Here is a 16,473-nt window from a genome sequence, read left to right as displayed (position 1 = left end):
TCCACTACTTGTACCCCTTTCTGCCTTTGAAGTAGGCAACCTTCAAAGGAAAGTCTCTGTTGTTCACAAGATCCTGCCTTGCTCAGGCCAGGCCCCAGACACGCACCAGGGGGTTGGAGACTGCACTGTGAGGGCAGGCACAGCCCTTTCAGGTGTAACTGACCATTCCTCCCTCCACTCTAGCCCAGATGGCTCATCAAGATATACAGGCTACACCCCAGCTCCCTTTGAGTCACTGTCTACAGGAGATTCACAAACAGCCCAACTTTCAGTCTCACCCAGACAGGGAATCAATAAAAAGGCAGAGTCACAGGATGGTTTAAGCAAGAAAATGCCTACTTTCTAAAAGTGGCATTTTCAAACTAACACTCTAAAAACCAACTGCGCTAACAGATGTATTTTTAAATTGTGAGTTTAGAGACCCCTGACCCCATTTTTCTATCTGTTCTCAAAGGGAATCTGCACTTTAATAATATTGAAAGGCAGCCCCAATGTTAACCTATGAGAGAGATAGGCATTGCAAAGTGAAAACCGAATTTGGCAGTATCTCACTGTTAGAACATGTAAAACACATCAGTACATGCCCCACCTCTAACATAAACTGCACCCTGCCCAGGCAGGTAAGGGCTACCTAGGGCCTACCCTAAGGGTGCCTTACATGTATAAAAAGGGAAGGTTTGGGTGAACTGGCACTTTAAAACTGCAAATACGGACACTGCAGTGGCAAATCTAAGCCATATTTACAGGGCTACTCAGGTGGGTGGCACGATCAGTGCTGCAGGCCCACTAGCATCATTTGATTTACAGGCACTGGGCACCTCTGGAGCAATTTACTAGGGACTTACTAGTAAATCAAATATGTGAATTGTGGAAAAGCCAATTACACAAACAATTTCACATAGGGAGCACTTGCACGTAGCACTGGTCAGCAGTTGTAAAGTGCCCAGAAGAACAGAAACAGAGTTCAGCATACAGCAACAACCTGGGAAGCAGAGGCAAAAATTTAGGAGAGACCACCCAAGGATGCCAGGTCAAACAGATTAAATATATTTTTTTCTTGTCTAGATGTAAGTCCGCTGGTAATCCTCTGCTAATCAACGTAAGAATGACCTCAAACATATTCTGGGGCTCGTCTAAACAAAATAGGAATGGCCTTGTATCCCCAAATTTCTATCGTTACCACTGAAGCTTTGCTGCATGACCCCAGAAGCAGTCACAAGAGCAGACACAAGCGCTATCGGATATTTGATTATCAGACTTGTAAAGTTGGCACCAAGAATATCTTATTATCATTAACTCCCTTGAATATTTGAGTAACTTAATATTTAGACTGGTCTTGCAACATAAATAAATATATGGAAATAAAATCAATCCGACATATATCGGAAATTCTTTGGCAAAGGAGGATCATAAAAATGTAATAGCATCAATTCTGAAATCACTTTATTTTAAAGGACTTAGGGGGTTATTCCAACTTTGGAGGAGGTGTTAATCCGTCTCAAAAGTGACGGTAAAGTGACGGATATACCACCAGCCGTATTACGAGTCCATTATATCCTATGGAACTCGTAATACGGCTGGTGGTATATCCGTCACTTTACCGTCACTTTTGGGACGGATTAACACCTCCTCCAAAGTTGGAATAACCCCCTAAATGTTGATGGAATATCAGACTTATACAGGACATTGATGTGTAGTATTACCTAACACGCCATTTAAAACAGCTGTTGTCTGTGCTGACACATGAATTTCAATCATATTTTTTCCAAAGAGTTACTGCATCACACAGGTAATGGGTCTCTCCTCCAGCAGATGTCTTTTCCTCCTACACCTCTAGGATTTCGTACTTGGCATATATTATTCAACCACACATACAAAATCTGCTGCTGCACAAAGTATCACTCCTGGATATTTTGGCGAACCCAGTATGAACTTTTCTTACATTCGTTTCTCTTTGATAGTGTCTGTAAAATGCATAGCTCTTTAGGCAATGTATTTGGTAGTATATGATAAAACCACTTACAGATTGATCTTCGAACTGGTGGGAGGCCATGGAAGACGTTAAAGAAGAGTTAAAGTCCATGTCAGAATAGCTATCCTGCAGAAGAAGAAAAAATAAAAGTCAGACATTTTGCTAGTAGCACTAACTCTGCGTGTAACAAGTGAGAAAATGTCTCCCCTGTTACCCGCTGTGTTTCGATTTTGTTAATTTAGAAGGTAACGTTTAAACATAAAGACAATAGATACAGAAATGTATAGAGAAAACGCACTCAAGATTTCACACTATTTCTGATAAGAGGGACCCATTGGGAGCGCTATTGTTTGTTTATCTAGCGTTTCCTAAAGTGAGGACACACTGGCATTGACGGACTTCCAGGCCAATCGTCACACATCATCGGCAAAACCACGCAAGAGTTCACAACTCCCTCAATAGATTAACCGCCATCATAATCTCCGTTTCAAGTACATGTATACGGTTTTTCCGAAATGTTCCGAGGGCTGTGTTGGTGTTAGGTTGGTATTAGTTTAATGTACTTAACTGTGGCTGTACTATGTACTTTAATGGCAGACACATTTGTGCCCGGTTGACTTGATTCTTACCTACATCTTGATTTCCTACATGCCAAAAGAAGTCCAACTATATATGCAAATAGAGCTGTGATGGCATTATCTGCCCATTTCATTGCATAGTCGCAGAGTGTGTTAACATTTGGTGATTCTTCATTGGGGGTCTCAGTTGTGCGTTCTGGAAGGCTGAGGAATACAGGGAGTGCAGAATTATTAGGCAAGTTGTATTTTTGAGGATTAATTTTATTATTGAACAACAACCATGTTCTCAATGAACCCAAAAAACTCATTAATATCAAAGCTGAATATTTTTGGAAGTAGTTTTTAGTTTGTTTTTAGTTTTAGCTATGTTAGGGGGATATCTGTGTGTGCAGGTGACTATCACTGTGCATAATTATTAGGCAACTTAACAAAAAAAATATATATACCCATTTCAATTATTTATTATTACCAGTGAAACCAATATAACATCTCAACATTCACAAATATACATTTCTGACATTCAAAAACAAAACAAAAACTAATCAGTGACCAATATAGCCACCTTTCTTTGCAAGGACACTCAAAAGCCTGCCATCCATGGATTCTGTCAGTGTTTTGATCTGTTCACCATCAACATTGCGTGCAGCAGCAACCACAGCCTCCCAGACACTGTTCAGAGAGGTGTACTGTTTTCCCTCCTTGTAAATCTCACATTTGATGATGGACCACAGGTTCTCAATGGGGTTCAGATCAGGTGAACAAGGAGGCCATGTCATTAGATTTCCTTCTTTTATACCCTTTCTTGCCAGCCACGCTGTGGAGTACTTGGACGCGTGTGATGGAGCATTGTCCTGCATGAAAATCATGTTTTTCTTGAAGGATGCAGACTTCTTCCTGTACCACTGCTTGAAGAAGGTGTCTTCCAGGAACTGGCAGTAGGACTGGGAGTTGAGCTTGACTCCATCCTCAACCCGAAAAGGCCCCACAAGCTCATCTTTGATGATACCAGCCCAAACCAGTACTCCACCTCCACCTTGCTGGCGTCTGAGTCGGACTGGAGCTCTCTGCCCTTTACCAATCCAGCCACGGGCCCATCCATCTGGCCCATCAAGACTCACTCTCATTTCATCAGTCCATAAAACCTTAGAAAAATCAGTCTTGAGATATTTCTTGGCCCAGTCTTGACGTTTCAGCTTGTGTGTCTTGTTCAGTGGTGGTCGTCTTTCAGCCTTTCTTACCTTGGCCATGTCTCTGAGTATTGCACACCTTGTGCTTTTGGGCACTCCAGTGATGTTGCAGCTCTGAAATATGGCCAAACTGGTGGCAAGTGGCATCGTGGCAGCTGCACGCTTGACTTTTCTCAGTTCATGGGCAGTTATTTTGCGCCTTGGTTTTTCCACACGCTTCTTGCGACCCTGTTGACTATTTTGAATGAAACGCTTGATTGTTCGATGATCACGCTTCAGAAGCTTTGCAATTTTAAGAGTGCTGCATCCCTCTGCAAGATATCTCACTATTTTTGACTTTTCTGAGCCTGTCAAGTCCTTCTTTTGACCCATTTTGCCAAAGGAAAGGAAGTTGCCTAATAATTATGCACACCTGATATAGGGTGTTGATGTCATTAGACCACACCCCTTCTCATTACAGAGATGCACATCACCTAATATGCTTAATTGGTAGTAGGCTTTCGAGCCTATACAGCTTGGAGTAAGACAACATGCATAAAGAGGATGATGTGGTCAAAATACTCATTTGCCTAATAATTCTGCACTCCCTGTATTGCTTCCAAGCCAAAAGGCCATGCCCATGTTTCCTCTTTATCCCTGTCATGCCAGATTACCAAATCTGACAACACAAACCAGTCGTACAATGGGATAAGAAATGATACATTTATGGAATGGGAGAATTTAATCCATTCCCTAAACATGGACCCTAAACATGGAAATTGAGTGTTCGAAGGAGCCTAGAGAGAAGGAGATGAGTTTACGAGAGGGTCTGGTGAAAGTTGATAGGCGTGGGGTGAAATCCAAGAGTGAGGACATTGTTCAATCCAGCAGGGGACAGGAGGATGAACTGCATTGAATATACTGTTTCGCACTTCTGAAGCTAGGTATGGAGCAACAGAGCACTGTACTTGGGTATAAGATTAAAATAGAACAGGGTTGTGAGAGATGAGGGAAAGGGTGAGGTCTGAGAGTTGGATGGAGAGCATTGAGTTTGGTGTGGCAGAGAGCTGAAGTGTGCTCCAGAGTGAGCGCTGGATTGAAAGACAGATGGGAGGGCACCAGCTGGAAATAGGTGTAGAAGGGGCATGTACAAGGGTGAACCTTATATGGTGGGGAATGCTAAGAAAGGCAGGAAGACATGCATTGAATGAGTGCAGAAGGTGAGAATTTGACAGCACTGAAAGGTAGAGCAGAGGAGAAAAGTTTTAGCCGTTTTCAAAACGGAGAAATTAGCTAAAACCTTGAATAAAGGAGATAGGTCTTACTTCCGAACAAGTTTTGAAAGTGCATGGAGAAGATGCAGCATAACTCCATGTGTTCAAGTGAAACGAAAAGGCCCTATACTTGTGATATATTCCTCACTGCATGTCTCTAGTCCACGCCCTACTGAGTAATAACTTGCGCTATTTGAATGGAGCGATGTGTACTGCTGAGCTAGCCTTCTCTACTGGCTCCTCCTCGTTCTCGAACATGGGGAAGAAATATCTTGCCAGCCTTGCCAGAAACAGTGACATTATTCCCATGGATATAAAAGTCATCAAAATTACAGTAGCAGCTTAAGGTGTTTCACATACCATTTGATCTCCCGACCATACTGGCATCCCCTTAGTGACACCTTATGGTCAGTACAGCACTCCACTTCCAATGCAGCCTCAAACTACTAGTCCTGTTTTGAAATGTCTAGTAGAGCCTCATGCACCATTACAACATCACAAGCTGTGAACAAACCTAAAGACCTCTGCACAGGACAACAGGTAAAATCGAGCCTATGTGCAGTTTGAAGACCAGTGCAGCATAATATGCCCATGTGCAGTCTCAAAGACCCAGTGCAGTTTCATATACACAGTCCCACATCCAGTTCACCTCCTCGGCCCCATAGCACCTCTAGGGATTGTACCCCAATCTAAGTAGAGTCAGAATAAGTCATTGGAGACTCAACATAACAGACAGGGGGCCCCGGCAGGCACTGGGTTGAGAGACAGAGCAGCTTTTATCACCAGCCTTTCCTTCCTTCCACATTTTCCCACAGTTTACTGGTGACCTGAGAAGGTGAAAAAAGAGTTCCCATCCCTTGTCTGTTCACAATCTCCTTGTCAAAAAATAGTATGTCTGGGGGTTTGAGAAGAAAAAAAGAGCTGAAAAATACAGAATGTTAATCTGACTTCGGCATTGTATTGTGTGTTTCCATGGTTGCCACAACCCCTTCAATCCCCGACACCCACAGGTTTAGGGTGAATGCCAGCGGTGGTAAGGAGTTGCCTGAAGCGTGTTAAAAAATGATGCCTAGGTGGACTGCAGATAACCACAAGAAAGACGGCTGTCAGTTTAACTTTAATACGTGGCAGATGGGATTTATTCCTACGGTTTACACGGCCCCAGTCGCTAATCTAATATTATTTGAGCGGTAAGAACAGTGGCACTTATCCACACAGCATGAGCACATGAGAGTTTAGGGACACAACAGCAAAGAAAGGGACTTAGTTTCCATGAATAAACTACAGATTCCTAACTGTTGGCTTCACTGCTGTCCCTATGATCAATACTTGTCTATCTCCATTAGCATGGGTGTTTGCAATAGCAAAGCACAATTTTTTGGGTCGAAGCTGAGTTGCATGCGCTCGCGCATGCTTATCGCAGCGAGGCGCTTTAGTGTTTAGAAAAGGGCTGGGAGCCCTGTCAACGTCAAGTCAGTGTTTTTTATTGGTTCGTGGGCTTGCCTAATAAAATCTGCTTGCTTTCATTAGTCGAAGGCACGCATAAGTCATGCCTTTTCCGGTGGCTAGCCCTCCTCGAGCGCAGCGACCAAGTACAGAAAACATGCGAGGCTCGCTGTTTTCCATCGGGCACGTGGACTTCTTTTTCTCTAATTTACGACCGCGATCTCGCTTGGCAGAATTCGAGCGCTTTACATAGTTAATTTCACTTTTTCGGGTTATGTACATAAATGCACTTTTGCCCGATAGGTGAAAAGTCGGGTTAGGAGTTTACAACACGATCAGCTCTAACATGAGCAAACGCGAGACCCGTTGCATTGCAAATGCTTGTTCTTGCATGAGCCCTCGGCAAGTCATTTACGTTCTTGACTTGACACCAGAGAGCAGTGGACGCAACATGCATTTTAACATTTAGGATTAAATATTCTAACAGTCCACACCTTGTGATTCCAGACAACCTTAGAGAGCCTGGAAAGAGCACAGAATCCTGCAGCAACCACCATTTCAACATTAAGGAAAGGGATCCTACCTTACGAGTGTGGGAACTCCCTTTCAAATCTATGTGCCGCACATATATGTAAGGTCAACAATAGACCCTTACACTCCGTGAAATCAACTCAGTGGTAACAGTGCTGCAAGTAATCTTTACCACCACTAGCCTTAACTCCTCATCAGGCAGCAACTGTGTTACTCAAAAAGTACATCAGTCAAAAGTTATTCTTGAAGGAAGTACAGATACTATTCGGGGAGGCTGACAGAAGTTCTGTGTATGCTGAACATTAGGAAGTCTAAGAGACATTTCAATATAAGATCTAGAACAAATCCAAAATGTTAAAAGGAAATTAACCGTCAAAACACAAGGTACGTGGTTTCCTCATCTCTTTTGGAGTTATTTGTCAGCTTTACTATTCTAGAACATTGAACACAACTCTCTGGTGTTGACATTTAAGCTCAGCGTCAGCTTCCTCATTTGGTGAATCTACAGAGTTAAATCTTCTGTTCTAGCCAACCCTCCTATGGTTGATTAAGTATTCTTTTATTCTTCAGAGAAAGTTATTTGTGGCAGGTACATGATACTGATGAGTGAAGGTAGTGACATTTCCTCACTGTATACGTAAACATTAAAAAGTACATCGTTTGTCGAAATGAGCAATATGGATTGGCTGTGATGTGATTACCAGGAGGCATCCAATTTGGCACCTTCTCAGCTCATTTCCTATTTATAGCAGTGGTAAGAAAACTGAACAAACTTTCAAGAATCATATCCATCCACATTAGGTACTGGATACTGACAGGCAATGCATATGATGTTGAAGATAAACAATACTAAAATGATTTGGGGATCAGAAGAAAAGGAATATGAAGGGCTGCATTTCAAGCCATCTATACGTAAAAATGCAGGTGATGCATGGGTCAAATAAATGATCAAGTTATGTGATTATGAGAATGATGATGTAGTTTCTGCTCACTAAAATTCCTAAGACTTGACCTCCCATTAAACTATAGTTTGTGGAGTAACTTATATTATTAGTAAATGTAAAGGTCCATCAGCCATCCGTCTTGACAGTTTCTCAAATTATTTAATTAGTTTATATACTTTCTAATAGGCAACAATCTTAACTGAGAGGTGGTGCACACCAAGGAAATTGGGATATCAACATATTAATTGTTGTATTTAAGAAGCCTAATTTTTGGAGACATCGGATTATTGTTTAGTGGCAATGCTGTGTCTCCCAGCTAATGTTTTTGCTAAAATATAGCAGGGTAATTTTAATTATTGGGTTGAAAATTTGAGCATATTTTCTTACAGTTAATTTTTTCGGAGGTTGAGGCAGCACATGGACTATGGCCGATGCTGCGGCACAGCTGAATTATTTCTCTAGAACTTTCAGTCACATCAGTTGGACTCTGATATGGAATAAACCGTTCTGTATGGAAGAACTCATAATATTTGGGTTACCCAAAGCACATTTGCAATCCTGTGTAAATTGCACAGTAATATATGGGCAAGTTCTCTTGAAGTTGATCATACTATATGGCTGCAAATACTGTATGTGTTTTTTGTAGGTGGCATTGTTTTTTACTCAAAGGCTCATCACTTGCATTTATTAGGAATCCTACACAACCAGCTCGGCTATTGTTATCCATGGTCACCGTATTGGTGGACAGACTTGAAAGCATGCCTTTGAAAGTCAGAAGTAGTACCAGAATTGTGCTGATATGATTGAGTCTGGACTTCTGGACTGACAATGGTTTTGAAATGTGTTTTGACACTAGTCAGCAATCGAAAGGGTCTTTGTTATGTAGTACCTGGGCTAAGAGGAAAAATGACCCCAAAATTAAATATAAGATCTACGGAGACTTTCGTTGGACATTGAAATATTTCCTTGAACGGACCACAGTATTATTTAACAAATATCATGTCCTAAATGTTGTTTACAAAAATATTACCTCACTGGAGATAACAGAAAATCTACACCAAAAAGGGCAATGTTTTTGAAACAATATTTAGGACATAATATTATTTGAGTGCAACATTTGATTATTTCTACAGCACTTAGTACTCCTTCCGTAAGGTGGCAAAGAAAGCCTTGGAGGCCGATGTCTGATTTCCAGGTTAGAGAACATTATATGGAGTTTTTGTAAATTACTTCAGTGAACATTGCGTTATCCAACACATCGGTTTAAAAAATGAATGTAACCACGAATTGGCCATCTTCCGCTTTTACAGATCTTTGGAGCTTCGACAGATGTTTACCTAATAGGGGATCGGGAACAGGATCCTTCATATAGAACATTATGCAGTTTACAAACACTTAGGTTGAGGCTTAAATATATAATTGGACAACGTTTTCATTGTATTCCGTGAAAGATCTTTGATGTTCTTTGCAATTAGAAGTTCATATGGATTGCTTACATCATATACAAACTAAATGCAACTAAATTAGAATATAGCTGTTAGTAATAAAAACATATCCAGGGATGAAAATAAAAGTGAAAACACACTTAGAAACCACAAGAAGCAATACATTAAGCAAGCAAGTGTGGTGCAAGGGGTTTATCTAAAACTCGTTTGTTTCCAAACACAAAAATGATAGACGGAACCGTAGCAGTTGGTTGACTTCAAAAGTTTATGAGAGAGGTTACGAAATAAAATGACATTGTTTGCTTTCAGCAGTATCTGCTACAAAGTTGCCGAGCCTCGTTTTGGATTAAAGCTAGCAAATTGTTGACCAAACTTCACTATCCAACAAAATATATTGAGAAGGGAAGAATAGGTGGTACATTTGAACACTGCACACTTGCCTCACATATACAGGAAGCAGGTATAACACACATCAGCGGTCCAACCTTCCATCATAGTAAATACAACAACCGCAGCACAACAACCTGCAAAGCAATCTCTCTCTCTTGTACACCAAACAGATACCACACAGACGACAACATTGTCAACTCACCACACACACACAGTTACAACACAGACAACAGCTTTATGAGTTTCAAGCACAGCACTGGAGTGGTGCAAGATTCCGCTCACACATTAAACAGGCGTATACAGTCACTGTATCTTTGAGCATGTTGGATTTCTTGTACATGATAACCACTTAGGGCCATATGTACGAACACTTTTTCCCATAGACACAGAATGGGTAAAAACCTTTGCTACATCTGGCCCTTAGTTCCTTACGGGATGAGAAAAAAGAATGCTGTGGTGAAGAGGGAAAAGTTAATCGTAACAGAAGATAGATATGGTTTTGCCACTGTACAGTCAGCAATGACTCAAGGTACAGACAAATAGGGTCTGGAACTCTGGCTTGGTCCCTGCAGAACTGTACTATATTTATTTTCTTTGTAACTGGAGGGCGAGGGAGGCAGGGGAGCAGTGTATTGTATTCTATCACAACATTCACATAGTTTTTTCTACTCCTACATGAGGTTCTGAAACAATTGCTTACATGGTGGGGGAGAACTTCTGAGATAAGACGGACTTTGATACTATCATCTCATATAAAAATTGTCATTGTAAGATGTCAAGAAGTGGTCCTAGTGTGTAGCTAGTTGTAACTTGCAGTGGTCGACTACATTAGAGTCCTCTATTGGCCAGCAGTATGTGGCAGATGTCTTCAGTTATTCCTTGCCTGCTAAGTGGTGATGGGTGGTTTGTTGCTGTGGACTGGTACACTACTGGATGATGGACTTGACACTCAGGGGTTCTGTTAGGTGAGTGTAAGATTGCCAAGTTGAATAACGGGAATTATTACGCAGTATGTTTGAACTGCAGTCAGCTACCCAAACACCAAGGGCTTCATTACGACTTTAGCTGTCTAAGAACCGCCATGTTGGTGGTGGCGGTCGTACAATGGCAATGTTCACAACAAAATACAGCCACCACTGTGGTCTGGCCACCACGGGCAACGGTAGGCACCTGCAGGCCGGCGGACAGCATGTTCCCACCAGACAGATTACAAGGTTGCAGACGCCAAGGTTTCTGCTGCGGTCGCACCACCACGGAAACCCAGGTGGAAACAAACTGCATAAAAGGAGACACTCACCTTCAGGATGCCTTACTTGTCCGGAGCCACCATGGAACCAGAACTTCACATCATCCTGCTGCTCCTGCTCGCACAAAGACTTTTGAATCAGCAACGACAACAGCAACCGTAAGTGCACACACTTACCTGTCATTGTTGTATACGGTCAATCTATGTACACTTACACAACAGACATTCAGGAAGGGGGTGCGAGGGCGACATTCACACGTAAGAGCCCACTGACACGCATACTCACATACAGTCACACACACACAACCACACATACACAACAATCATGCGACGGCAACCACATGCACATCACAAACACACATATGTACGCACGGAAACACTGCACAGGCCCACCCACCCACAATGACACCCAACACCTCACAACTACAACACAACCGTATCATCTCCAATCTCCTGGCAGGAACCCATATCGGAAACTACCCGGAGACACACCACACATAAATCACAACGTACCACCAACAGAGAACAAACACACAAAATCACACAACAATAATACTTACCGATCGACTTACACAGAACGTCATATCCTATATACCATGCACAAAACATGCACATGCACACAAAGCCACACAACAAACACATGTCAACACAAACACCGCTCAATACCAACACAACAAAATGTCTTGAACACACAAATGTCCATCACACAACACACACCCAACCACTGTCAGACAAAAGCACTGCACAGAACCGTTAATGGCTAAACAACATATGTAGCACAAGCACCACACACACACACAAGTCGAGACACACAACTAATGTCAGCCAGGAAGAACGCCTTACTAGGGAAAGAAATGAATGCCAAAGATGTACCTAGTAAACCAACAACAGGTTGGAACTGATGTATAAAAATCATAAAGTGATGTGCAACACAAAGGCCATAGGCCAGTGCAAATGTATAACAGTCTTGATGCACACAGTGCCAGATGTGTGCCCCAAACGTGACTCCTGACTGCCATGTAACCTCCACAGGTATGGGCATTAAGGGGGCATGCAGGCACCTCAGGGTTATCTGGGCGCAGTAGCAGAGGGGGGTTGGATTTAGGTTTTGGAGGGGAGCCTTTGTAATCTGGCATGGGGGAGGGGGGTTAGGCTTAGTTTTAGGTTTAGGTGACAGCTGTGTTCTTGTGGGATGGGTAGACTTTTTGGCAGGGGGAGGAGTATGGATACTTGCAGGGGGAGGGCAGGGGAAGTCTTGGAGGTGGAAGGGGTGGACTTGGGGAGGGACAAAGAATGTTTAGGGGTATCTCGGGTGGGAGAAGAGAGGGGAACAGGGCAAACTCAGAAAGGAAAGATTTTTTACACACACAGGGACGGGCATGGCAAAAGGGTTTGGGCGTGGAGGGAGAGGGAGTGGTAGTCTGAGGTGTTGGTGTGGATGTCTAGGGTGCATGTTTGTGCGAGGTATGTTTGTGTGAGGTGGGTGTCTGTTGGGTGGATGAGGGCGTTTATGTGTCTTGGGATGAGGGGAGCTGGAGATGCTTGGGAATGCTATGGTGGGTGGGTTGGTGGGTTCTGTCTGTCTGTTGGGGTGGTGACTGCAGGTATGGTGGGTGTGCTGCACGTGGGTGTGTCAGTAGTTGTGTTGTTTGCGGGTGTGGTGGATGTCTAAGGGTATGCTGTGGTGCAGTCTGTGGGTAGGATTGGTGTAGTGGCTGGATCTGTTATTGTTGGTGTTGTGTCTGCAGGTGTGTCATGTGTGCTGTCAATGATGCTGGGGGTGTCAGAGTAGGTTGTGACTGTTGCTGTGTGCATCTGAATGTTGTTTGTGTGCATGCCGGTGGTGTGTCTTGTGGTACTTATGTTTGTCTGAGCTACACTTGTTGAGGTGGATTTAAGCCTGTCTGTCTGTGTGCTTTGGCTGGGTCAGGGAAGAGGGCCTTGGGTTTGGGAATAGCAAGGTGGAGGGGCTATGGTAGATAAAGGGTGACTGGCTCCCCTCAGTGTGGAGGCCAGTGCCTGAAAGGATCTCTGTAGGTCAGCTGGTGCACCATAAAAGGCCTCCAGGAACACAATACCCTGTTAGATTTAAGTTTTAAGTCCCTGGATGGCATTCACAATGGTCGACTGAAACATAGAGATGGACCTCAGGAGGTCATTAGCCTCCTCACCGAGGGCAGCAGGGCTGACAGGGGCAAAGGTGCCTGTGGCCAAGCAGACGTCCACCCCCTTGAGTGAGTGGGCACGGCCAACTGGGTGGGGAGCTAAAGGGGGCGGTGGTAGTGAGGGGGGGGGGCGGACTTAGATGGTGCTGGGATGGTCCCAGATGGGTCCGTCACTGCCAAAGAATGACCATTGGAGGAGGATTCTGGAGATGAAAAACTGGATTCTGTTTCCCCTGTGGCACTCCCACGCCCTCCGGGCCACTGGATCCCACGGTGGCAGTGGTATCATGACTTCAGGCCCTTTCCCGCTCGGCTGTGCCCCACCTCCTTCGCCTGCCTATGCTGAGAAATAGAGAGAGAGGTAGGGTCATCACATTTCTTACATACACATACATTACACCATACACAACAGTAACATCACATCAATAGGTAAAACACACCCAGGTAGGAACTATTTTGAGCCAACATCATGCCACAACAACATACTTTTCACAACCCTATATGACAACAATGTCATAAACAACATAAGCAAACTATCTGACTACTACATCATCATCCTATCAGTACAGTTATAACACAAACTATTCCTGCACAAGATGATTTGATAACATAAAAAGTATTTCCCAATATAGAGCATCACTGTGAAAAACAACCCATCAATGGGAATTAGTGTGAACTTTGATTTGAAAATCATGCATGCTCGAAATCTACACTTGCTCAATCGATTACCAGATGTCATGTTCTATGAAAGTTTGTTCATCACATTCCATTTAGAACACTGTATGTTGCTTAGGAATCATATCCACAACATGTAAATGTTTCCATAACATTCACAATGGCAAAGACCACAGATGCACCTACTCCATTTGGCATATCCAAATTTGGAGTATAATAGATGTCTAACACATTTCTACAACACACGTATCAATAGTGTTTTCTCTAAGGTTCATACCAACTTTGTAGACCTACTCATCTTAGTCATTCCTACATAGTAAACAAAGACATGTACAGCAATAGTGGCCTACTTAGCACAGATGATTTACCCACAAACAAGCCCAGGGAGAATACCAACACCTTCAATACCATGGACACCTGTCATGAGTATGAAGGCCACGTACAGTGCTACTAACCATGATGAGTGTCAACCTCAACTTAATATCAGAATACCTACATTAGTATCAGCACTTCAGACATGAGTAACCTAACATCTTTGCAGCAAAATTACACTGACATAAACAACTTCTCTAGTAACTAGTAAGCATGACTGAGACATACAGAAAGAGTCTAGCAAATTGTCTGTTAACATATACCATTCCAACAACATGTAAATGTCAACTGCAATCCCTGCTGCACAATAAAGTCACTGTAAACTGAGCTTGGTCATACTAAAATCCTTCAAAACAGAATCCAAATAGCCTAAACAAGTATGCCAAACTTGGATCACAAAATCAAATAAAATGCAGGATTGACCAATGTGCACATGATGATGGCAAAAAACAGTGTATATGTTACCTATATAGGAGATGTCCTCCCCTATATGGCATGCCTACAATACATTGGCTAAGGGAATAGCAGGCTAGCCACTTTCACAACATCACATTTGCCAATGTACAGTACACACTTAACAATGAGGACATCTTCTCAGACCTCTGAGTAAGTGTTGCAAGTATGCCAAGTTATTGTTCAGATTGAGATCACACCCTCACGAACTTCACATCTAGTTGACAACTCATGAAAGATTACCCTGTCAGTCCCTATGTTGCACACAGAGGTAGATCCTGTGGACTAGGAATGGACAGAGACCAAAGATCTGGACTACTTACCTACAGGATATCTGGAGTATGGATCAGTAGGTGGGAAGGATGACCTAGCAGGGTGCATATAGAGCAGTATAGTGGTACACATATGACACAGTGACGTACATCACCATATGCTTCAATAAAATATTGTTAACATAGGTGAATTTTATGTCCTTATAGAAAGTAGAATGTCCACACCTGCATATCAATGTTATCAAATGTACACCTAGGTGTTCCTAGGGGACTCTTTGCCATTAGCAATTACCACATTGTCACAGCTTAAATACTTACACATTATACACTGAACTGGCAGAGGGTTGTACATGTGTGCAGTCAGTACTTACTCCCTTGTGGCTGCTGTGTTACCCTCAAACGTCCATCTACCTCAGGGTAGGCCACCGACAAAATGGGGGCCATTATGGGTGTCAAGGTCCGGTGGGCACCCCTCCCTTGTTGAGAGGATATCCCCAGCTGGGCTGCTGCGGTCTTATGGGCCCAGCGCCTCAGGTCCTCCCTCCGCTTCCTATAGTGAGTGCTCTGCTGACTGTGGACCCCCAGGGTTTGCACCTGCTTGGCGATGGTACGCCAGATTCCCTTTTTTTGATGGGCGTTGACATGCACGGATAACACAACCAAAAGGAGAAAGTTATGTCCACATGCACCATACCTACACAAGTGGTCATAACACTACTGTCACAGCAAGTAAGCAAACATTCCCTTCCTCTCAGTTCAAACTCCTTCCCAATATTCCATCTGCAGCCAGCCCATGTGTAAAGTGGAGTCACCCATACAACATCCATGACCAGTACCAGGTATTGACTAGACACATATGACCAGGCCACATGATTGTCCATAAGATGGTATGTCTCTATTAATATTATTCACACCATTATTGTTAGACATGCTACAATCTATGTTGTGTATAGAGGCAGTTAGATCACACACTATCTACCATGTATCACTACTGTATGTCTGCCTATGCTCATGTACACATGTCCATAAACCCACACGAGTGCCCAATCCGTCAATCCTGCACATTTCATGTACACCATCATACACTCCACATTTCACAAATTGGTATACCATTGGACTCACCTGCTCCTCTGGTGTACCATATAGCTGTTCATACAGGGGTAGGACCTCATCCACATGCTTGTCCAGCTCTTCTGGAGTGAAGGATGGTGCCCTATCAACAGCAGGATGTGGCATAGTAGCTCCCAGAGGCAGTACACAACAGCTCAGGTGGTGGAGGTCTTGCTGGCAGCAGTGTCAGGAAACAAGCGAGGGAATCTGCAAAAGATGCAGTCACATCCACCACATACATGACCATCACTGCCGGCGGCCAGTGTCACTGGCCCAAGTCTGTCAAAGGCAGCAATGTGTCCTAATTGCAATGTCCACCGCGGTCGTAACCGCCTACCGCCATGACGCCATCCGCTGGCGGAGTTAGCCCACTTCCTCATGTCCAGTACAGTAGATCAGGCAGCTGCCATTTTGAGGCAAATATATACGTATGG

General features: G+C 43.4%; 1 protein-coding gene across 2 annotated transcripts in view; it reads right to left on the bottom strand.

The window, feature by feature from the left end:
- The window catches only part of MCTP2 (multiple C2 and transmembrane domain containing 2), an 896,516-nt gene that overhangs the window by 549,193 nt on the left and 330,850 nt on the right, over window positions 1–16,473 (bottom strand). For both annotated transcript variants that reach the window (XM_069222757.1, XM_069222756.1), the window contains exon 3: window positions 2,024–2,098. In XM_069222757.1, the coding sequence (XP_069078858.1) occupies window positions 2,024–2,098 (75 nt within the window). The remainder of the gene's footprint in view (window positions 1–2,023; window positions 2,099–16,473) is intronic.

Source organism: Pleurodeles waltl, chromosome 3_1, assembly GCF_031143425.1.
Source record: "Pleurodeles waltl isolate 20211129_DDA chromosome 3_1, aPleWal1.hap1.20221129, whole genome shotgun sequence".
Classification (NCBI taxonomy): Eukaryota; Metazoa; Chordata; class Amphibia; order Caudata; family Salamandridae; genus Pleurodeles; species Pleurodeles waltl.
Note: the sequence above shows the minus strand (reverse complement) of the source record. Positions and strands in the feature narration are given on the sequence as shown.